Source organism: Lates calcarifer, linkage group LG2, assembly GCF_001640805.2.
Source record: "Lates calcarifer isolate ASB-BC8 linkage group LG2, TLL_Latcal_v3, whole genome shotgun sequence".
NCBI lineage: Eukaryota > Metazoa > Chordata > Actinopteri > Centropomidae > Lates > Lates calcarifer.
The window spans coordinates 20,709,481-20,734,592 of NC_066834.1; the positions used below are offsets into that span (position 1 = coordinate 20,709,481).

At 39.2% G+C, this 25,112-nt stretch overlaps 1 protein-coding gene and 1 long non-coding RNA gene across 6 annotated transcripts in view; one reads left to right on the forward strand and one right to left on the reverse strand.

Moving 5' to 3' along the window:
- Positions 1-25,112, reverse strand: part of LOC108876872 (uncharacterized) — a 251,421-nt gene that overhangs the window by 66,420 nt on the left and 159,889 nt on the right. The gene's annotated exons all lie outside the window — the stretch shown is intronic.
- The window catches only part of LOC108876873 (carbohydrate sulfotransferase 8), a 252,830-nt gene that overhangs the window by 32,550 nt on the left and 195,168 nt on the right, over positions 1-25,112 (forward strand). The window contains exon 2 of the mRNA XM_051076775.1: positions 894-1,087. Coding sequence (XP_050932732.1) covers positions 928-1,087 — 160 coding nt within the window. The 5' untranslated portion in view covers positions 894-927. The remainder of the gene's footprint in view (positions 1-893; positions 1,088-25,112) is intronic.

Consider the following 25,112-nt stretch of genomic DNA (forward strand, 5'->3'; position numbering starts at 1 on the left):
AAGCATCACTGCATAAAACATGTCACATTTGCTACTTTACACTCATTTACAGCTTATTTATAACTTCTGCTTTTGGCACAGAGTGCAATGTGAATGTCAAGGTCTTGACATCAGTGAAAGTGAGCTAAATATATTTTCTGTGATGACAACACTTGGTAGAGTAGTCACGCAAGTTCCTTCGCATATTAATTTGAAGACAGATGCTACATGGTCTCTCTGCTGTATGAACACAGCATAGAGTTGGTCTGTACACTGTGCCAGTCCAGCTGGAGCAGTGTTTACCATACTGTATCCTCACAAACAGATCGCAGCTTTCTTTATTTTGGAGGAATTAGGTGTTAGCCCATTTTGTTTTCATGTTGAATTTCTGAACAGCTTTAATTCATCACGCTTCATGGGATTTTCTCTCTAATTAAAAAATAATATACTTAAAATATCAAAAGTAAAAGTACTCATAATTAAGAAAAAATGTCCCCATGAATGTTATAATATTATACACAACATTATGTGTGCATTTTCTTCTTGTACTTGGTTGAGATGTAGCATCATATTTTAGAAGCTGAACTGTGTTTTGTTTATGAAATTTGGAAAGTAAGTAAAGTTATCAAAGAAATGTAGTGAGGTAAAAATAAAAGTGTAAAGTATCATAAAGAGCAGACACTGAAGTAAAGTACAAGTACCATAGATTTGTACTTCACTACAGTTCCTCAGGAAATGTACGTAGTTACATTTCACCACCACCATTAACTATACAGCATGAATTCTGCCTTGAAATATTGATAGAGAGAAATGAAAATCTCTAAACACGTTCTGCCTGTTTTGCTCACTCCTCTTTTGTCTATGTCTCTCTCCCCCTCCTCTTCCTATTTCCCACTTTCTTTGATTCTCTCCAGAACTTATTACATTAGTGTCTGACGGTGCTGCATCATGCTGTGGATGAAGTGGAAGATGGTGGTGGACCCCCTGCATGGACGGAGAAGGAGGCTGTCCTGTTCTCGCTTGTTTCTCCTGCTGTTCGCTGCTGGTGGTCTGGTTCTCTTCATCCACCAGCACGATCTGCTGGAGATGATCCAGCAACAAGGCTCAGGTTAGTTTCTATTTGCCCCGAAACTGCATACTTGTACTGATACTATATAATTCCCTTATAGCACTTTTTTAATCTTTGAAAATAAACCAGAAAACTAACAATTCCATTTAAATGTTCCTCTAATTTTTAATTCCTCAAATCTAAATTGCCAAAATAAAACAATTATTACTGTGGTATGGATTGTCCATGTCACATTAAAATCAAATCATAACACAGAGAACAAAATGAAGACATGTATTACATTTCAGCAGAGAGCAGCATATTCCTGACAATACTAAATGCAAAGCACTGTCATTAGTGTTGATACAAGGGAGATTTTTCTTTTTTGAGATGAAAACACATCATCCATGAAAAAAAAGGCAACAACAAAAAAATCAGCTGTCCAATCACATCTTGGTTAATAGAGAATATAGGAATGTTGTAATTGATTACAAAATGAAACTTAATTGTATTTTTACTTATTCATTTATCATGCTCATAAAAGCTACTATAATTCTATAGTAAATAAATGATGTCACATGAACAACACTGATAGCAAGCTCTATTTTAATACCAACACAGCTATTGAATCTCCGACCAAAAGCGAATTCACATTTTCTGTTTAGTTGGTCTCCTTTTCCTCTGTCTCTGACACTACAGGCAGCAAAGAAAAAAAGACTGATGACGTCTTCAAACACATGATAACCATCCGGCTCAACTGTTCCGAATAATATTTTCAGTACATTGTCAGGACATGCTTAATGAATGTCACATGGCAGTGACAAAATTTGTGGTGAATGCACTATACCCCTTTAGCATGGCAGGATGGTGGTGGTTTAGAGTTGGGCAGATATTTACCATAGTTTCTATTAGTGCCAGTCATGGTTATGCTCGTGCACAAAACAGGTGGAATTTGTTACTTTGCTGAGTGAAACAAGAACAAATATTTAACTAAGAAAACAGATGTCCTCATTCCTCACCAAACAAACTACCTAAAAAGATTTGAGGGATTTGAAAGGATTCAGATTCAATAAGTGGATTTGGAGCTGGTTTCAGATATGATAAAATGCTGAACACTAACCTTACCCTCAGCTGTGGCTGCCTAGTTTCATGTCTGTCATTGCAGCTAAACAGACAGATAGTTCTCCTCACTGGGTTAAGGGTGACTGCTACTGAGGCGACACTGTAGCTGTGATACAGCTGTACACCTGAACTACGCCTGGTGTATTGGTAATGTGTGTGTCATATCTGATAAAAGCACCATGGATTCAAAAGCCATGTGGCTTAACAATGCTTTCTTGGCTAATGTTAATGAGAGCAGCAAAGAGTAGCCACAATACAGTTACTGTAGTTATATCCATAGCTCCATAGAAGGATAAATAAACCACAGCCTGGGGCACAGTGAGAGTATATTGTAGGATGTAGGCCTTTTCAAAGGAGTAGTAAGCAGGGGATGCATAATACATGTGTCAGCAAAATACTGTGAAAAAAAGAGACATCAGCTTGTGTCTGATAATTGTGCTGTATTTATAGCTTAACAAATATAATTAGTGCTGATAAACATTATGATAAATAGCTGTGCTATGGCTATGGACTGACACTCCCTCACAGACACACACACACCAGAAAGCCTAGCAGCTGCTAGCCCATCTACAAAGCAGATATACACAGAGACTCACTCAAAGGGACATAAATGTGATTCTAGTGACTGTCAAAAAGCTCTACCAGACTCCCTGTCTTTCAAGCTGAGAAAAGTCTGACAGGAGCCTCTCACTGTCCACTATACACTGAACAGTGGTCACTTAGTTTCCATTGTGTCCCCTCAGTGTCACTACATAGCCACAAGGCCACACCCCCTGAAGTTGTAGTTACACTTTAATGCTGGCAAACACAAAAGTAATATATTTGCAAAATTTATATATACACATCACGTGGCCTGACATTTTTGCAAAACAATACATAGTCTAATCCCAAATACACACAGAGATGAAAACACATTCACACAATTCCTTTGACGTATGCACACAAAAACAAAAGTACAAACATGCATACAGACACAGAGAAGGACATAAACACATTCACAGGTGAGCAGGTGAATGGATGCAGAAAAGAATAGCAAAGCACACACATTAATGCATATGCATGCACTAAAACACCCATATTACACATGCAATTACAGCACACATAGATACAAATACACACACACACACAGTCAAAGAATAAGAGAAAAAGATGTGTGTATGTTTGTGTTTGTGTATTTAGATATTATTGGGTGTGTTGTATCCAGGTTCAACCAGAGAACATGGTGGAGTGAGCATTCGTTCCCCAGATACTGCCCTTTTCATTCCAGCTCGGTGGCCTTGTGGTCAGAGTTTCCACCGTGATAGACAGGCTGCACATTTAATTTACAAATGAGTCAAACCTTTGTCCTCATGAAGCGACCCAATGTGCCCCTGCTTGGCACTCAGCATTAAGGAGATTGGGGTTTAAGCAGTCATGATGGACGAGTGTCCTGAGCATGTAAAACTAAGCTGCTTCATGTCTCAGAAACAAGAGATCAGCTGCTTGCTTGTGTGCCTCTTTGGCTTGTGCTACATTTCCACCTAAATAAGAGCATGAACTGTTGCTGCTGGACCAGCCCCTGACTTTGACTTCTGATCTTTCACCTCATTTTGATTTCAGAAAATGCACCTTTTTTTCATGTTGTCTGTTTGGATTAAACTACATGAGCCATAATGTTGTTCACAAGACATTTTATTTTGTTAACGTTTTTACCTGCAATGAATTGGTATGTAAAGAGACGAGTCGATGTGTTTGTGATGATCAAAGAAAAAGCTGATGAACTAGTCCAGCAGGCTCTCTTTAGATAAAACCCTCATCAGCAGAGTCAGAGAAGCTGCAATCCATTGAAACCAGACCACTACAGCGTGTCAACAGCACTGTGAGTCATTATGAATATCAGAGCAGTGTCACACTCCACAGCAATAAGAGCCACTTAGCCAGAGTGGAATCCCTCCAACCCTCTAATATTCCCCTGATTGTCAGATGCTTTCAGGCAAAGTGTCAGGTGAAAAAAAGGCAATTTACAATGATGCAAGCATGTAGGACATACACACAGAAACACACAACAAATATAAATACCCATAAGAGGCATGTATTCAAAGACTACACAAAATTGATCTTTTCATCTTTACAATTTTCATGTGTAACAAGAAACAGATGCACGTTTAAACTCAGGTGTGAAAGCCTGAACTGCCACACTAAAGGACCACATCTATTGGGGGGACATCATTTTTCAAGAGAAGTTCATGTCACTGTTAGCAGTGCCAGGAGCGGGAGATTTTTACTAGAAATCTAAAGTTGAACTAAGACAGATGCTTTCACTAGACTGGGTAATAATTTTACCACCTGCTAATGTTTCTTATCTCCACTGAAATCCTTCTAGTTTTATCACTACAGCCTTTTAGGGAGGAGAAACTTAAGAGCAAGAACTTTCTTGTGGTTGGGAGCGCTCCTTGTGCTCATTAAATATTCTACAGGCCAAAAAAACTTCTGCCCCAAAATATACAGGCAAGAAGAGCCACCCACCACAGAGACCCCCTATGTATCCTCTTCCAATACAACAAACTTCAACTCTCTTCCTGATACAAGACTTTCTCTGCTATCAACACTGTCATCATTTTCCCATGGTACCTGGCAATCCTAACAAATGTGTAGGACCCAAAGGATGTGCAGAAGTTTCCTTCTACTGGTCATCAAAACCCCCTCGGCCAACTGTGACCGTCATGAGGTTACACAATGGTGTAACCGCTTCATTTTAGGAAAAGAGACTGAACAAACTCCTCAACATGGAGCAACGTGAGTACAGTGACATTCTCCCATGGGACTTTAGTGACATATTCTACAACCTAACCTTGAAACAGATGCTCTTCCTAGAATGGATGGAAAGAAAATGTCCATATGTTAACTTCCTCCTAAATGGTGATGATGATGTCTTTGCCAACACTTAAAATATGGCTGTGTATCTCCAAAAGGATGTTTATATGGGATTGTGCCTGGCCGAAGCAGGACTAAGTCCTGAGTCCCATATGGGTGTGAAGACAGCAGGACTGCCCACTCATGACCATGTAGGACCCTTGTTTTCACAAAGATATTCTGCTTGTACACAGATTCCCTCCAGCTCACATTTATCTAATGTAGCAAAGAATACATGATCTCATCTGAAATGTGATGCCTTGGTAACTAGATTTACATTAAATAAATGGTGGTGACCGAGCTTGTGGGTAGTGGCCACTTTATTGGTGCACAATTTGATACAACAACAGCTGTGCCATAAATTCTACATCTACGGTTATTGTTGACACTGCCAGAGAGTATGTATGCAAAATATTAGAAACACCTGTTATGCTTTAGACAACAGAAATTACTATCAGGTATCATTAAAATACTTACTGAGTTGGTATAGTCTATACAAAATTTGACAGTATAAAGGAAGAAGAAAAACCAAGAGGCACAGTTTGGGGAGAAGAGCACCTTTATAACTAGCTATACCTACAAAATAGTTATGTGTATACATTAGGGATAGACCGATTATCAGCCGGGCCGATTATCGGCGCGGATATTCAGCATTTTGACGCATATCAAATAGAGAGAGATCAATTTAAAACTCTTTTTTTGGCTCTGATGCAGACAACTCTGCTTTTTGCACCACAATCTGGTACTGCTCAATTGGGACTACTAACTTATTTGAGACTCACATTTCTGTGCAAATTTTATTTAACTTTGTTTTATTGATTTTATAAAACTTCAGGAAGCTATTTATTTATTTATTTAAAATTTCAGTTAAATTTATAAGAGATGCTGCTTACCCTGGGAGCTCCCTGTACTTTTTGTTTTTGTTTGAACTTAAAAGAAAGATAAGTGAAAGATAAAATAACATTTCAGTTATATTGAAATTTTGGAAAATTTTATTTACTGTAGAAAACTTTAGGGAGATATTTATTTGTTTAAGTTTTCATTTAACTTTATAAGACATGCTGCTGAGCCTGGGAGCTCCCTGCACTTTTTGTTAGAATTTTAATACAAAGATAGACAAAGTCTATTGTATAAGATTTTAAAAAAGCCTTTAACATGTTGCAAATCTGGGTTGGAGTTTGTATTACTTAAAATTTTGACGCCAATATTTTCACTTTTACTGCAAATGAATATCGGCTCCAAATATCGGTTATTGGCCTCCTTGACTACTAATAATGGGTATCGGTAACGGCCCTGAAAAAACCATATTGGTCTATCACTAATATACATATGTATAATATATGTGCATGTGTTTTTAAAATAATAAATATATATATATATATATATATATATAAAATAAATGTAGTTTGGGGGTCCAATGTAAGATTCATCTGCTGATTAAAACTGATGTTAGAGAAGAACCTAAACCAATATTCATGTCCTGTCATATATTTATATCATAAACAAATAAGGAGCTGAATACATGTAATTTCACTCTGCATCAAGCTCTATTGTGGTTTACCAGACAACCAGTTTAGAAAATAGTGCGGCAAGCTTTTCAGAAAAGAACAAACAAGTGATTCAAGCTAAAGTAATGGTTGTTTTAGGTTTTCGGTTTTAGTGACAGGAAAAATAGTAAAAATAACAGAAAGAGTGGGAGAAAGCCTCTCTGTTACAGTGTTAGTCCTGCGTATGTGGGCTGTAAAATAAATCAATCCATCGTTCGCCCCCTTTTAAGCTAATCTAATTAGCTTGGGTAAGCAGCTATAATATGTAGAATTATTCATTCTGGTACAATTACACAGTACACCACAATAGATACTATGAACTAGAAAACAACAAAAAAATATGTCCATATGTTAAATGTTAATATAGAAAAGTAGATGTCTAAGTGTAAACAGTACATGGAATATACAGCATTTATCAAAACTGAAGGAATGTTGAAAATAAAAATAGCTGCATTTTATTGATGATTTTGCTCTCTTTCGATTACTAGCCATTTTCCAAGCCTATAGTGTATGTCTCAGGATAATTTTTGCAGCCTAAGCACATCCTTTTATCTAGCCCCCTATTTCACTACTTGAATATCAGTAAGAATTCTAGTTTACTAAATCATGCATGAGAGACTGTGCTGTATACAGAACACAGTGGCTACACAGTCTTCCCAGCTCCCTCGCCAAAGCACAATGAACAAGCAGTATCTTTGCCTTAAGCTATGGTGCTTCACCCTAGCAGAAGCTCATATCTAATAGAGCTGCGTTATAATACATTGGGTGTCAGCTTTTATCTGCCTCCCCCTCCTTCTCCACCTCTTTATTTGGCTTGCGGTGCGCTTGAGAGCTTTGTATCCCATGGTTTAGATGGCCTGCACAATGGTAGCTGAGAAAACTGCAGTTTAACTGGCAACTGGCTCCCCCTGATCTCCCCCAAGTAATTGTTTAAGGACAATTGGAGAAACAGCAGCCAGTTTCTTGGGGAGAAAAGACACCTGAAGAGCTAGTAGTTCAGATAAATTGTCTGCACAAATTTACACCTCTGGGCATTTTTCTGATGAGTGTGGCAGTGAGGATCAACTGCTCTGGTGAGTGGAAGATGGGTCTCTGTGTCACCTCACATACCCCAACTCAGAGCAAACCATACATGGAGGAGAGGAGGCAAAACAGCTGCCTATTAGCAAAAAATGAAACATTCATTTAAAAAAATCCAGATAAGCAAGTGTCAGGATCTCAGTTGAAATGATAACATGCCATTAGTTAAGTGTTTTCAACATAAGTAACCTACATTACCCTTTGTGCATACAGTCAAGCATTGCTGGCCTCAGCTGGCTGTAGTAGGTGGAACTGGGTTTACACTACACACAAACCTTACTCTACTCTTACTCTAAAAAATATTGAGATCTTACGGAAACAATGAACTATGTTGAAATTATTCTCAAATGCAACCTGCACATCACAAACCCAACTTTAAGAAGAATGACAGAGTGAGAAATATTTCCTGCTTCTCTGGAACCCTGTTTTGTGTTGCATTTCCAATGCATGTTATGCAGTCTTTGAAGGGATGTGTAATTACATAGCACAGCCTTCACAGCAGTAGTTTGTACAAATATGTGAGTTTAAGTGGAGAAATCTGATGTTTTGATTACTCTCAGATGAGATCTTTAAATAAATATGCCTCTTATAGTTAAAGAAATTAGTTCTGCATGCTTTTTCACTCAGCCCTCTATGCCACTGTATCAATCAGCTTCCAGCTGCAGCAAACAGGTGTCAACAGCTCAGACTGGTGATCAGCTATAAATGACACTGGTAAACACTACATAGGCCAAGATACCATTAAAGTGCAATAACATCTACCCACTGAAATATTTTCTATGAGCAAAAAGTGAAATTCAGTTGCTGATAGTGGTTGAAGATTCCATGTGATTGAGTTTTATGATATTCTCATATTACTGATCCGAACTGTTTACTAGGTCATCATTACCAACATAAAAGTTGATTATAGTAAGTCTGCGTTTCCAGGTTGTTTCTGCTGCCCTAAAGTGGACAAAAAAATAATCTTTGAAAGTTTAATGGAACTTACAATTTCTTGACTTTATGTGTTTTTTCACACTTTACTAGCTGGCTTAGCTGGATGTTAAAAAATACCTAGCAGAGAAGATATTACCAGTACCTTTGCTTTCATTTCCTGCTGAATGTGGCTGATATCTGCTTTAACTGTAGAAGAAGGTGCTGGCACAATTGAAGGCCAAGGTCTGAAAATATCAGTCTCTATTGACTTTATATGAATAAAGCAGAAGACACATACCTCAACACTTCTTCCCTTTGAATGCCATGATATATTTACTAACACAATATAGTCAAGTCTACTACTACTGCTGTAACTAAGGAGAAGTAAATGGTCCATATTCATGTGTTGCATGCTGCCCCTCCATATAGGCAGCATGCAGTACATGTAAGCTGGCAGTCACAGAGGAAATATAGTGTTCAGTAAAGCAGTGAGGTAATGTTCCTTCAAGCAGTTTTAATAAGATGTAAGAGACATGCAGATACAACATGCATAGGCAGGAGAGGTTAACAGCTAACAACAGGAGGAAGCATAGAGGAGGTGGAGGTAAAGTGATCAAGATAAACAACATTTTAAATGCACAGAGGCTTTTGTTTTGGCTGTAAACATGTCGAGTTTATTCTGAAATACTGTTCTTCTGCATGCAGGCCGTATAGTATACAGTGAATAAAAAGTAGTATAAAATCATTGGCTGTGCACTGTTGGCCACATCCAACTCCTCACCCCTCTATCTCTGTCCACATACAGAGCCTGCCAGGAAATGGGCATATTGTTTCATGTTCGAAGGTAAAATATGATCTCTCCGTCAGAGGTCCAGTAATCCCTTAAGCCTAGTCTGTTTGCAAAGTCCACTTTAGCTGTCTCTTAATGTAATTAAATTGTGCTGATGACCCTGAGAGCAGTGGACCTGCACTGTATTTGAATGTAAATCCTCCTCTGGATGTTTGTGGAAAAAACAGAATGTTATTTCATCCCGACTTTCCATTTTTTCATCTGTGTGTAAAGCTCCTTTAACAAAGCCTGTTTGTGTTGTGTTGGCACTCTCCCTTCCATTCCTCCCAGAGCAGGAAGATCATTGGAAAGCAATACTTAGCAAAGCCAACTCCATCACAGTGATTTTACACAACCTTTAGTACAACATGCCCCCAGAAAACAAGGGGTATTCTGTCTCCTGAGCATAAGTACATCAACATACCTTGACTGGAATGTTAAAGCAGTGCAAGCTAAGCTTTGCCATCCTGCTCAGTGTTGAGATCGCATGACATCTGGCATGGGACATGGGTATCCCAGTAACTATTATAGGAATCACTATTCCACATTCAGTGCTGCCTTCCCCTGTTCACCTCAGGGAGCAGAGGAAACCTTACCAGAGGCCCCTGGGATACCCTGAAAAGAAAAAAAAAGAAAAACAGACTATTTCCATACCGGGGTATCAGGTGCCTCTATCACCGTTTCTCCAGCCTCTTCCAGACCTGGGCCATGTCAATTGGATTTAAAATGGAGCTGCTCAGAGGCAAGTGCAAGGTCATGTGGTTTTTCATTAACATTAATGCCCAGGGTTATGCCACGGGAGCCTTGCAACATAATCTGTTTTCCCTGCCATCTGATCCTTCTGGCCAATGGCTTCTATCTGCCAATCTATACAAACAGATTTTATTTTTCACATTCCTGTTCCAGCAGAGGTCAGTTTAAAAAAAGAAAAAATATTGTATGTAAATATGTAAACTCTTGAAATTATTTAACACTTTCAGACATTTATGGATGGCTTTGAGAGATTTTGAGAGTTGCTTGAACAAGAAAACTATTTTGTCATAGACTGTCAAATGAGGACTGAGGACCTACAAATAGGATTTTTGCATAATAAATAAAAAATAAAAAATGAAGCTTTTGTTTTTCAGAAAGGTTACTTTGTGTGGTTAAGTGGGATGGGGTACAGCCACAAATCACATTAAGGCAGAGCTAGTTCACTGAACTGTTCTTCACTCTCAAAACTTCAAAACAACTGATCTTGTGCTATCCAGAAAACTATGAAATAAGAAACCATACAGTGTGAGAGAGAAGAAGAAACATTTCTTTCAGCTCAGTGGAGTTGAGATCCATCTTTTTTGGCACTGACAAGCAGACAGGGTTAGGACTCGTACTGAGCAGCAGAGCATGGCTCAGTCATCCTGCTGGTGGAGGGAGGGGGGCTTTCAGGTTGCCCTTTTCCATAATGGCATGCTGGGTAACATTAAAAAGTCCAAAGGAAATAAAACATAACAAGGTTAGAGCACCAGGTGGATCCAACAGTGAGGCTGATTTTTGAAAATGTCTTTGAAGACTGTAATCACAGATGCTGCCTCTCAACGCTGTCAGTCTGTCCCATGCTATGTCACTGCAAGAACCACAGCTGAGGCTCAGTACACTCTCTGTGGCTGTGAACACAAAAGGTCCCATCTTTAGGAAGACAGTTCCATAAATTCTTTCTCTTGGAAAATCACAGATAGAGCCGCAAAACAGTGGTAATCATGGTTCCCATGTAGGATGTTTAGGATGACTGACCATATCTATTTTAGGATGGAGTTTATATCCTATAGCAATATAAACTAAAAAAACATCAGTAAATATGTCACATCTGCTTTTGTGCATTTTCTACTTCTCCCACGTGTACTGAATAAATATCAGTTACAGTGTGTGCCTTTAAATTCTGACTGAGAGGCACCAAAATGTCAGCTGAGACACAGTTGGCAGGACACCTCTCCTGAACAATGCATGTATTATAACCTATTATAACCGTGTTCCTCTGTAATTATTACGAGCAGGTCGGCCTCAGCAGTACACAGCAATGCCAGCACTGATTAAACTCAGCAATTGGCTTCTTGCTCACTGTGACATTGTCCTTGCTGTCACTGTTCTGAGTCGTTCTGCTATCTGTCCAATGCTGAACAAGATGCCTCCCCATGGGAGCAGCAATTAAGCAGGTCATCGAAAAACAGCTTAATAACAGCAAAATGAGTGACTAATATGGAGCCAAGCCTGACATGCCTGCTCTGAATCCAACAAACTGAAAGAAAACTATTTTTCTTTCTGCGACTTGTAGCCCAAAACTGGTAATTTTTAAAAGAGCCTGTAACAGAATTTCTTATTATGTGAATAAATTACTTTTCAGTTAGTTAGGTTTAAATCACAGCATCAACAGATCAAGCAGTGCACTGCAGAGCCTCAGTTAAATAGTAAGAGTAATACATTACCTACAATGTGCATGTATACTTTGTAACAGCTTGCTCATGTGTAATCAATGGAGCCTTACCATCTGTCAAATTTTACTGTCTGGTTCAACATGAATAGGCTGTACAATGGTATGTCCGCTGCAATTTGAACAGATAAGCCAAAGAAATGTATCAATGCTCAATGTTATGATAGCTGTTACACAACAGATATCAACAAGTGAGAAAACATCATCATTTCTTGTTCTCTGCAGTATATAATGTTCAGTTCCTAAACTCCTCCGGTGATCCTGGGAGAGTGTACAGTAGGCAGCCATGGTATCGTCTCCAATCATACAGTTTCACTAGATGTTTCTTTACACCTAATTAGACATTCAATTTTACATGCATTTCCATTTCATTCTTAATATGGCAGCCTAGGGTGTAATCACTCCACTTAACAGTTTCTGTTTTTCTGCTTAGGCCTGCTGTTGCCAAGATATAGATGTGGGACAAAGTGTAATATATCAGCTTTTATTATGAAGCTGATATCTCACAGCCCCCACCCCTGCCCACCCCACCTCCACCCATTTTATTTAAGTTACCTGAAAGTTGGTGTGGATACCATCCACTTTTCTCTCAGCCTGACAGAAAGAAACATTGTAGAACTAATTTCATCAGACAGCACTGATGTGTTGCATGAGCAGGATGATTTTTCTAATGTCACTGCCTCTGTATGAGTCTGTTCATATCAAATGTGATGTTCCTGTCAGAGGGCTTTTCTTCACCACTGCAAACACATTGAAAAGTAGAAAGCCTTAAGTATTACCAACCAAATAGGCTTGTAAGTTTGAGCTTTGAAGCCATCTTCCAGTAGGCTAGAGAGACCGTGAACACCATACACAGACAGGAAGAGACATACAAAGAGAGAGTGGGAGGAGAGAGAGAGGTTATATAACCACTGTTCTCACTGAGGAGACATCTTGCAGTTTGAAAAGCAAAACAGTGATAATAAATGCCAATGTTCAAGGTTGCTTAAGCTTAGTAAGGGAAGATTATGCAAGATGAGCTATTGTTACCACAACAATGCTGTATATTTCATGATTCTGTTAGGTCAATTAATGTCTGGAAGGGTAAGTGACTCTCTCCAAAATTTAACAATAACAACAGCCAAGACTTGAATCTGTTATTAAAAATATAACCTGCTTCTAAAGTCTAGTGAGCACCTTAAAACAGAACAATGAGTTTTATCTGCACCTCTGAATAAGCCCCTTTATTTAATTATCTGTTCAGAAATAAACGTCTTTCAGATTTCTGCTGCAAAACAACAAAAGTGTCTTTCCAGTGTACCATTAATAGACAGCTGTAGGAGAGCATGGATAAAAGGCAGCTGGACGACCAGCTGCCATATCAAGTTCAGAATGTAACACAGGAAATTTCATGTTTTCATGTTTTCTTTGTGTAACCTTGGCATCTGGGACCTGCCTCCTCTGATAAAACATCTAGTCTCCTAACTTGCATATATAGTTTGTTTCTGGAGCCTGATGTTTGTGCAGTAGCTTTAGTTAAGGACAAGGTTTTTCTGGACACTGTCTGTGAGACTTACAATACTGTACAAGAACCATGCCACTCTCCACCCCTATTCTGGTCATGGATATTATTCTGAGAAGGATTTCACATGATTGTTCCCAAAGGACAAGCCCTGCCTCAGGAGCCACGATCCGTCCCTGCAGACTAAAGCCAGTGTAGCCATTATCAAATCAGACTTGAACCCATCCCCTGTCTGCCAGAGAGACATGTTGAATGGATATCATTGTGCACTGCTGATGCTTCCATCACTGTAATCCCCCTACAGAGTGCAGGCACTCTTAGAGGAAGATGAAAAGAGAGAGTGGCCTATTCACTGTCTGTGTCACTGCAGAGGGCACAAGGAGGGAAGACAGTGGAATCAGCGGTCTGAGCCGGCGACTCCTCAGCCTTCCCCCAGCTAAAAAAGAACAAAAGATTAAGCCCTCCTTCTATCCGGAGTGATAACAAGCTGTCAACTTCTAAAATGTAATCTGCTGACTCTGAGAGGAAGTGGTGGTGTCAGTGGAGTGGGCCGCCAGCTGCTGCTTATCTCCTGAATGGCGTGCCGTTGATGGAGAGAGCCGTGGCCCTGTTGCCAGATACTCAAAAGCCACCTCTGTCTGCCACCAAACAAAGAGGTCCACAGGAGCAAAGAAATCCATACTGAGCCAATTTTCAACATATTTATGCACATATATCCCCTCCAGACCTGATCTATCTCTCTGATGTGAGTCACAAAGAAAAGGTGAATGGAATGATAAATGACATGAATAGCAGCCAATAGACTGGGGATAATAAGGCATTGCCCCTGACAATGCTGACAAGTGATGGGAGGCTCCCCTCTGTCAACTTGTCTCTCAAGCCCTTACACTCCGTCTGGGCCACAGATTGTTAAAAGTAAAAGCCATATTGCTGCCAACACCAAGTCTTAATGCACACTTCAGTTGGTACTGAAGCTGTGATATGGGAGCTGTCACCAGGCTGAAGCCAGTAAATCAATCCAACTTGGGCATTGTCCAGCCTTTTAACTAGAGACTGCTCCACAGCTATTTGTCCAGACCTACTGTGTCTGTCTGTCTCTCATCAACCTTCTGCCCTCCACCCACCCCCACTCTGTTGTTTCCCCTAAATGTTAAAACTCTAAAATTGCTTTTAAATTACCCAACAGAGCTGCCAGATGGTTAATAAAACCTGCAGTGCCATCTTTGATCATATTAGCTATTAATATTGACAAGCCAGATTTTGTTTCTTTTTCTTTTTTTTCTTTTTGCATGGATGTTGTGCCTCTAATAGGGCAAAGAATCTAATATTATGATCCATACAAAAAGCCATTGACAATCACAGTAGTTATGGCAGAGAGAGGGAATTAGTCACACAGGAGCTATTTCAGGCTGTTTACAATTTGATTTTAGACCAGGACCAGGGCGTTTTCCCTTGTGGACTTGGGGCTATTGATCCTGAAACACCAGACATATGATACGAAATAGATAGATCTTAGTTGTTTTCCGTACAGCTGAGTGAGAGAGAAATTACTTTGACCTGGTGCTATTTTGAATGCCCTGGAGTCACTCTGAAGGCTAGTTGTCTGGTGCCCAAAAGTATATCAGTAATGGTGAAATAACCAAGACTACAGAATGTAGTTGAGAATGATTTTACAAAAGCTACATGATCTAAGAGAAAATGTCTATAAAGAAAGTATAGAATATAGTTTCATTTATTTATTCAGTCATGCTAGCAGATCTGTGAGACTATACTTTGAAACAGTGGTGCTGTGTCAAAGCACAGTCTGATACTAATGTGCTGATGTGCTCTTACATGATCTTACAATGCTAACATGCTGATGCTAAGCAGGTTTAATGTTTACCATGTGCATCACTGTGCCATGTTTTAGCATGCTAACATTTGCTAATTTGCATTAAACACAAAGTACAGCTAATGCTCAAGAGATTGACATTAGTCAATGACATTAGTCACTTTGGTTTATGACATTGGTCATAAACCAAAGTGCCACTAAATGAAAAGTCAAAGGATGGACATTGTTACAGTTTATCCTCTGGGTACCAAGGATGTCTGTACAAAATTTCACAGCAGTAAATCCAGTAGTTTTTAAGATATTTCAACTAAAAGTGTCAACTGTCACCTGTGGAAAAGCCAAAGGATCACTGAAATCAGTAGGGTTCAATTTGGCATCCGACAACAATTAATAACTTACAGTTAGTTTTGGTTTAGCAATCAGTTTGCAATCAGTGTTGTGAATTATGATGGAGGGCTTCCCCTTTCATTAACAATTTTAGAGTATCACTGATAAGTGTTGTCCTCACTTATAATCCAGAAATCACTGAGGATGATGAGAGAGTGGTTGTCAAGTATCAGAAACTGTGAGCTGGGCCTTGGACAAAAAGACAATTTCCTGGCTTGCGGCTGGGTAACTGGTCTGGTAATGAGTGTGTCTGTGCCAATGGCTGATGTAAGTGAAACCGGTGGGACAAAGAAAGGAAATGATGTAGACTGAAGATCCTGTTATTGGTCTTGTTAAGTTGTTTTTACATTCATATATCTTGGAGTAGACTGACAGTGCTTTTGTTGGACATGCTGAACAGAAGCAAGATTCTCTCAGTTTTGCAGTTTGTATCCCTGAAATGAAGGAAATGTATGTCACACTCTTCTCCTTTAATATTAAAATAAGGAGAACATCAGTTATTTTCTCCAGACTGTCCAAAATTTCACTATGGAGAGCATCAGTTCAAATCCCAGCCACTACACAAAGCAGTACATCTCCCCACCTTATCTCAGCTCCAAAGCTTTGTCCTTTTTAGCTAATGGCCTCCAGCAACAGGATGAGAGGCCATTAATGTCAGTACTGAAAATGCAGCACAATAATCTAAACCTAATTTTTGACTCTATTACAACTGTCAGGTGATGACCATGTCTGTGATGAAGTATGAAATGAAAAACTAGTGCCAATTCTCCCATTGCCTATATTCTTCAAGATATGTAATGGTTTTACACTTGACACATAAATGAACCTCTTGATTATTATTTCAAGTAAAGAAAAATGAACTGAGAAATTGCTCCTATCGTATTTTGTTCTGCAAAAAATATGACAACCTCCTTAACACTGTCATTATTTGAGCATATTGTAACTGTCATCTTTGAGGTGAGGTGAAATAGATAATTTGTTTAGGTATTTTTTTAGTTTCCTTTTTTTTCTTTTCCCTTTTTTGCCTTACATGCGAGGGCCTTTTAACACAGCTTTCACAGAAAATTGAAAAGCTTTCAGGCAGCTGCCATGCAGTTTGCAGCCTGTTTCCCTGAGTCAGAAGCATTTTTTGCTCATTGTGTTTTACTCCATTAGACTGAGCCCATAACAGGTACAGGCCATTAAATTACATCAAGACAAATTGAGCTGTTCACTACCCTTTTCCAATTTTCTCAGAGGTTGGCACGAAAGAGAATTAGACATAGATCCCTTTATATTTATTTCCTGATTTCTCAGTAAGTCTTTGAGACATTTTGTCTTCCTCTACCATAAAACACAGCACTGCTTGTTTTATGAGAACTGACTTTGGTGGAGCAGAGGCCAAAGGACTTTACCTCCATATATACAACAGGACTGTCTTCCATTTCCGATTGCTGCTGTGTCATGGTGGGTGATTTAGTCCACTGGAGCTGATACACTCACACCACTGTGATGCACTGTATGTCTCACTGGTCCCTTGGCTCGTTGGTATCCACAGAAAATAGGACCCCACCTCTCATGCCCCCGTCTATTGATTATGAATCAGGCTATATTTCATGACAGAACATTTCCTTATTTTTTCCCAACTTCATTGTGGGTGTTTATGTGCAAAGAGGATTTCGGAGGATCCATACAAAATGGTAGGAGCGCTGTTAAGAAATAAGCCCACTTCAATGGAGGGATTTGCAGAACCCACTCAGAGGTAGGAGGGAGCCTTTCAAAGCCGCCCTTTTTCCAAGGCTGTTTACTGCACTGTACTCCACACAGTGACTGGCACCACTCAGTGTGTTTCCTTCAGCCTGCAGCCAGCAGAACCAACAACACATTCAAGAATGTACGTCTCCACCAGAGACATGTCAAAGCCTGCTGTGTCTATTTATTGTTGCTTATTGATTAAAAGAAAGAATAGTAAATGCTAAAAGCTTCGCGATGAAAAGTCATTCTTTCTTACCAGTATGGCTTGTAACTATTCTTTTACTTTTCTAAACCAAAGTGTAATACTGATTATATTTACAGTGGGAAGTTTTTGCCTTGTTTTCAGTTTTTCATGTAGTTTCTGGCTGATATCGACTTTGTTTTCTTTATGTGAGAATGTGATTAAAGATTCTGCTAACAGATCAGTGTAGGCTTAAACCTGACAAATACGTGCTCTGCACTGTCTGTCCCATCATGGTACGGCTGACCCCTAAATAGCAATTCTATCAATTCAGTGTCAATCCTCCTCGTAGCAGAGGCACAGAGGGAAGTGAGGCAGCATTAATTATGAGTCTTCGAGCTCCAAGGAACGGTTAATCTTTGTCATTTTGCTCCTGGAGACATTTTGATCTGCCACTAAGATTGGAGCCAGGTCACAGCTCTTGACCCTTAACTAAGAATAAGAATTCTGCTCACGCTTATGGAAGAAACCTGCTCTGCTTTTTTCCCCCCACACATCCCCTCCAGGTTGTTTTGGTCTGTGCAGTAATGTCATCTCTGACTGAAAAGTTTCCGTGATTTAGAGGAAAGAGGTTGGAGATCAGTCGATGACCTTTGAAAAAGATATTTTATCTAAGCAGTTTGAACTCAGAGAAACTAAACTGAGCTGGCTCACTATAATCTGCAGAGTTTATATATGAATTCATTACCAAACTGCTCAGAGAGCATTTATTCTTTCATTTGTGTTTCGTTTCTGGTAAAGACAAAGTTGCACATATGAATTTTATCATCATCCCATAATTGTTACATAATTTTGTAATGTTTTAATGTTTGACATTTTGCTTTGTGATAATCATCTATGATTTTTTTGCTAGAGAACTTTTAATTTTTCCATCTTCATCATGATAATTATTGTCTAGCTGATTATCAACCTGTGTCTAAATAAATCTGTTAAGCAACAATACCTAAATTGTCAGCTAGTTGGGAAAAATAAGTCTCTCCTTCCTCTAATGATGCCACAGTAACACACACAGGCTAGTGGGGGCCATCATAACCCAGGTGTAAAGAGCTGATTGATTCTTGCAGGCGAGCCAAGCAACAAAGCACCAGAGAAAAAAGCAGGGAGGACTCAGTGAACGAACATTTTGACAGAACTGGGGCATCGCCTCGATTATACCTTCTCAGTGTCCTTTTGTGTGCGTTTAATATCTTTGGAACAGGACAGGTTTCACTGCAATAAAAATGATGACGATAATAAATACAAGCTTATTTTTTTCTTTAGAGCTCATGTAAAGTCTGGCTATTCACATGAGGCAGGCTCTCACGGGTGCATGCATACATTGTCTCCATGCTGACAGCAGGCTGAGGGCCAAACTCTTTGCATTAACAGCCTAAGCTGCACTGCAGTATGCAGGGTCACGGGCACAGGTGTAGGAAATAAAAAGAGGACATTTCAGAGCTGCTTAGGCTTTTAATTCTGTAAATGCCTTCACACAGGTTATATTCAAATGCACACCCTGTTTGCCTTTCATCTGCTCCCCATCATGTCTCAGTCTTTTGCTGTGACAACATGCTGCACCTCCAAGATGTTGAATAGCGCTCTCAAGAGAATATGCCACCTAGCAGACAGGTAGAGGGGAAAAAGGAAACTCTTACTGGAGCTACTATAAAGATTAATGAGGCTCCTGTTGTCAGTGTCAGATTTAGGTCATCTCTGCATGGAGACAAGCGTGGGAAGTTTTGAGGAAAGAGACCTGCCGTGCAGCGTCTACTGGTTTGAGCATTCCCTCTTATCTTGAAAACAGAAAGATGTGGAGGGGAGGCAGGCAGATCCTGATGTTGGCTGAATGTGTGTGTGTGTGTGTGTGTGTGTGTATGTGTGTATGTAGGGGGGTGGGTTTGATGGCGTGGCACTGTGTGGAGCTGGAACAAGAGGGATGTGTTGACTATGTAAAGTTTAAAGGCATCATCAGTTTCATTTGTGGCATCAGGGCTACTCAGCTCAGGAAAACCCCAACAGCTGCTCCATCTGGACATCTAGCTTCTGCCACTGTCATCTCCACAGTGACGCCTAAGGAGAAGCATAGCGTGCTTACTACTGCACTGACAAATGTGGATGAATGATGAATGGCTGCGTAGGGGGATTCAAATCCAAGCATCCTTCCTGCTATTGTTCCATTGATGCATTGTTCAATTAATGCAAAGTATTGTAATTACATCCATGTATTTATTTAGCTGATATCTGGCTACTTTCTGATTGTTAGTAACAGCAAACCTGTCCATAAACATGAGCAGCTCCTAACTGCATGGTAACAAACAGGTATCACAGCATATAAAAAGATGCTCAAAGTATTTTCATAGTGTGGATGCTGCTGTCACAGTAGATCAGATCAACATGTCAGCTCAGTGCCATCAAAGTGTGATTACTTGGAAATGTGATGTAAAAACAAAGCAATGACTGCTCATCACCGAACTAATAAAAAAACGCTGTGTTGAATCACAACTTTTATTTCCAACCTCTAATTGGATGTGCACCCAGTGTATGGATTATCCATCTTTAACAGAAATAGTCTGAGTGTGGGTGAGGAAACTGTGCATTGATTTCATTGTGTTGTCAGCTCAGAGGTGTTAATGCATTTTTTTCTGACTCACAACTGATGGAATCATACATTTGGGAGGGGATGAGGGGTTTCGCACTTAGTTATTCATAGATTAGCTATGGATTTTTTTTTTTAGCAGCTTACATTATTCTTCCTCTACACTGGGAATAAGATTTAAGTACGCACACGCACACCTATACAAAATGATACATATTCTTTTATGAATATTTGGATATTATAGCTCAGTGCAGTCAGGAGGAATGACACTATAGAAAATAAAGTGCTGCCAGATGCCATTATACAGTCCCTAATTTATATGCTTGAAGAAGATCTGTCAATAAAAAGGGGAGAGGAGCTTTTCCTGGACAGCAATAAATTAAGAATGGGTTCAAAGAGAAGGTTTCATCTGGCTCCTCTTCAGTACGGCTCCTGTCATGTTTGGAGTGACTCTGTGCCCATCACCACATCAGAGAGGTGATTACCGTGTCCAAATTTGAACAGCCCATTATACAGGCTTTACTGTTTATACTCTTTTAAACAGGGACAGCTGTTCAGTTCTCAGGTGATAACCATGGGATAAAATATGCTAAAAGACCTCTACTCTGACTTCTCTCACTAATCACCTTGAGGAGCTAAAGTGCCTTAAGTGATGGACTTATTATTTGGAAAAAAATATTCTAAAGGTAAATCCAATGACATTGTGGCAGTTAATAGAATAAATGGTGTTTGAGAAATGTATTTTTGCTTCATACCACATCATATCTTTCATCAAAGTGAGACGAGACAAAAAGTTCTATTAATTCAAAGAATTCAAATCACAGATTCCTCGTGGTGCACTATGATTGCAGTGTTTTCATAAGTAACTTGATGAATGTGGTGCTAAAAATAATAGCTCAAAATTAATCAAGGTAAAATGTCTAAAATATATTTCATCACCTCACTCGGGCGTCTATGAACAATACAGCAATTTATATTATTGAACCTTACAACAGCCAATTTGTCACTGTCACAGTGAGACAAAGTTATCTGTAACAGAGGATTCATCTATTGGTTCTGTGGCTTCTCTGTTTCACTGTGAAGCCAAAACCTGAAATACCTGGAGAAAAATCTTTCACTTGCTTTTGTCTCAATTTTTGCCCAGAGATGATGTAGTTGATAAGTCACCGCCTGTGAGGCGCATTTGGCACAACACATGTTAATTTTCAGTAACAAGCAGTTCAGCAAATGAGTGTTTAATTTTCAGTGATTCGATCAATTACCATGCAGCAAGTCATGATGTGATAATTGTGAATGATATAATAAGACATTCAATAAAAGCTCATGATGCTATAGTTTAATTTAACAAAGCACACATACATATACATAATGTGCAGTGTTTTAGCTAATGTTTTTTATGTATGAATAATGTAATAACATAATGTGCTGTAATAACAGAAGGAGACTGATTTTAAGTGGATTATAGATAACATACCACTCAAGATGCTGTTCTTGTTACCACTATATTTCATATGTTCAATGATCATCAGTATCAACATTTACACATCTCTGTTCTATGATTCATTTTCTTCATAATTAGTCATCGTCCTTTACATTGACATGGCCGCACACACAAACCAAAAAAGTTTTTAAAGTCTCATCTCTGACACAGTGTTCCTTCCTGGCAGTGGATGCGAGTGCTTCCCCTCATTTTTGTTCACATCGGCACTGGCAAAAGTCCCACGTCTCCCCCGCCTCTTCCGCATCGTGTTCCTCCTAGTCTCATCTGTCCTCTTATCTCATGTAACTGTTCTCTCTTGGCACCTATTGCACACTCGGCCGTTCAAAAGAGGCATCCCTCTTTGACTGAAAGTGAAAGTACTCCAGTTTGTCTCAGGATCAAATTTAACCAAGACATTTTTTGGCCCCTCTCACCAAAATGAAATTTATGGTCACCCTTAAAAAAAGAGCAGTAATTGTCTCAATCTGTGCAGGTCAGTGAGAGATGTAGGGCAGAGGGAGCGTGAAGAATGGGTGAGGCCTCCCTGCGTAGCCAAGCTCACCTAATGAGTCGTCTTAGCGTAATTTGGCCTCATGGTCCGTCTCCCTCTGGTCCCCATGATCAACAGGGCCAGAGGGGTCAGCAGGCTCAATATCCCCCTCTTTAATTACTAACCTCATTAACACATGGCTCCTCTCACTCTATTGCTGCTGGATGGACACTTACCAGCGACTGCAACAAGCCTGTCAGAACACAGCCTGATCGATTGGGCTAGCTCTTGTTACAGCTGTTAACATGATTGACACAATCAAAAATGATGACCAGGATCGAAGCTCAAGATGTATAAAGACCAGAATGATACCATTTGCTACTAACACTGTTATATCATACCATGATATGTGGTTCTAATTTTGGACAAATATAATAGCTATACACTGCATTCTCAGTCCAAACAGATGATGTGATGTGACAGATTTCTTTAATGTGAAATAAAATATTTATTCTGAAAGTAAAATCATGGTTTCACTGGCTTCTTTGACACATATACAATAAAACAGTCAAACTAAATCAAAAGCATAAAGCATATTTGTAGTAAGCCTTTGGAAGAGCTAAGCATGTCCCCCCCTCTGTAATCCTCATGTGGCAGATTTCAAAAAGTTCTGAATAATGCATAAATGCAAACCTCTTTCAGGGATCAGTAGCCTCTCTGCTGGCCAGTGATAAATCATTCCTGCAGTATCAGTCGTGCTAAAGTTAAGAGGCCGATAAGTAAGGTGCCACAGAGACAATGATAAATACTCATTCTTTCCATGGGAGATGGAGGGGGGTTTTGGTTCTGCTTTGGTTTGTCTTGACATTTGTGTTATTGATTCTCATTCTTTTGTGCTGCTGTGGCTTAGGTTTCTAATTGGATCCATTCTTTGTCTGATTTGTACCTTATGGCTGCTTCAAATTATACTTGTCAATGAAGGCTTCGGGTTTTTGCTCATGATGGAATGTAAAGCTTCTTTTCTTTTTCTTTTTTTTTTACATGAAATCTGTCATTTAGTTTAATGTAAAAGATTCAGTTTCTTCTTTTAAAGGTTCTTTTAATTTGTGTCTAATTTTTGTTGAGGAAGCAAATACAACACATGAACTTGAATGAATGAAGTGCATTGTGTCAAAGGCACATAAATGGTATCTGTTTGGAGGCTTTCCCACCAGAGGGAAATTAAAAGACTGCTTCTCCGTCCTTTAAAATAATCTCATGTTGGGATTTTTCCCTTGAAATCTTCCAGAAAACTGTTATAAATCATTTTATATGCATTTTTAGATTTTATACATTTACAGTTATAGTTTATTTGTACACATAAAAAAACACTTTGCAGTGCCAAGAGAGGTTGGCTACTAAATTTTTGGTTCATGTGTCTCCTCAAATCCAGTATCTCAATGTGACGTAGCGTCACAGTTAACACGGTCTAAATCTAAATCTGACCCAGAGGCTATAGTGGGGATAGTAGCATCTATTTGGCATAGAGGCATCTAATATCGTGACATATCACTTCCAGCCAGTTTGTTCCATTTATTTGATTCCTCTCTCTGGAAAGAACCTATTGTGTTTGAGGCCTGGAGTTATTGCAGCCATTTGTTTGCTGGAGAGCAGCTTTATCGAAGAGCAGCTACAGTAGAATATGTTTTCTGAAAACGACAGGCTGCCTCAATCCTCTCTTCCACTCTGTTGGAGGTTTGACATGATTAATATTGTCATGGACAGTATAAATGAAAGTCTATTTTAAACCCCAGAGCAGCTTTCACTTGTGTGAAAATAAATTGAGTGTTACAGCTTCATAGGATCAAATGAAACATGGAGAGTTTTTACATGATTATTTTCTGACTTTTACACTAATTTCTCAGCAAATGCTGGCTGTTTTTGTATGTCTATTTTGAAATGCTGCAGGTGTCAGATAGTATGTTTGTCTAGTCTGCCTGTGTGTCACTGTTTGTTTGTCTCTGATTCTCTGTTGTTTATGCTTTGCATATGTACCCGATACAGTCGGCAATCTGTCAGCAATAACTGTTAATGCCTGTACCTATATGTTGTTGCAATTTTTCTGGACAACTGTCATTGAAATTCCTGCACATTTATTGATTTTCTTTGACACATAATGTTATGTTTTTTATTTATGCTGTCTGATGCGACACTGCAGCGTGTCTTCTGAGGCTTTATAAGACAGAAATACAAAGACGTTTATTAATTACCATCCTGCTGTCTGGGTTCTCTCCAGCAGTTCAGAAAGTAGTAATCATTATGTGTGATCCCTAAGCAGCAAAACTGTGTGTGTGTGTGTGTGTGTGTGTGTGTGTGTGTGTGTGCGTGTTATGTTTTTTTATAATGTGCAGTTTAGATTTAAGAAATATAAAAAGTAGCAGCAGCTTTAAAATTCACAGTCAGGGATCGACAGACATTGTCAGGTTGAGAGCTACAGTTTGGATGTATACAGACATTTACTGCGCAGTGTGAACTCTGTATGCCCAGGGCAAAGTTTTGAACATACCCATACTTTTGCACTGGCACTGCAGTACAAAACATAACAGAAAAATACCTTTGTACATCACAACACCTTTAACCATGAAGCTGAAGCACCTGTTTGATGTATACTCTTATTACTATTGTAAAACAATGACAAAAAAAATGCTACCTAACCTAATGCTACCACTATTATCACTGTTGCTTGCAGTGTAAAAGAGGCTGGGCACATTATTCAACTTGACATGACATAAACAGACCGTTTATCAGTTCAGAGTCATCAGTGGTAGCCATCAGTATGATGTCTGTCACTCAACACATCATCTTATTCATCACTGTCACCAGTTGTCATGCTGTCCTTGGTATCCTTGTTAGTCTGACAGGCAACACATTTTAAAAGGCAATTTGGCAGCCTTCAACTTTTACATGATGTTATTAATATGAAGACAGGATCTATTAAACTGCAGAAATTTAAGACAG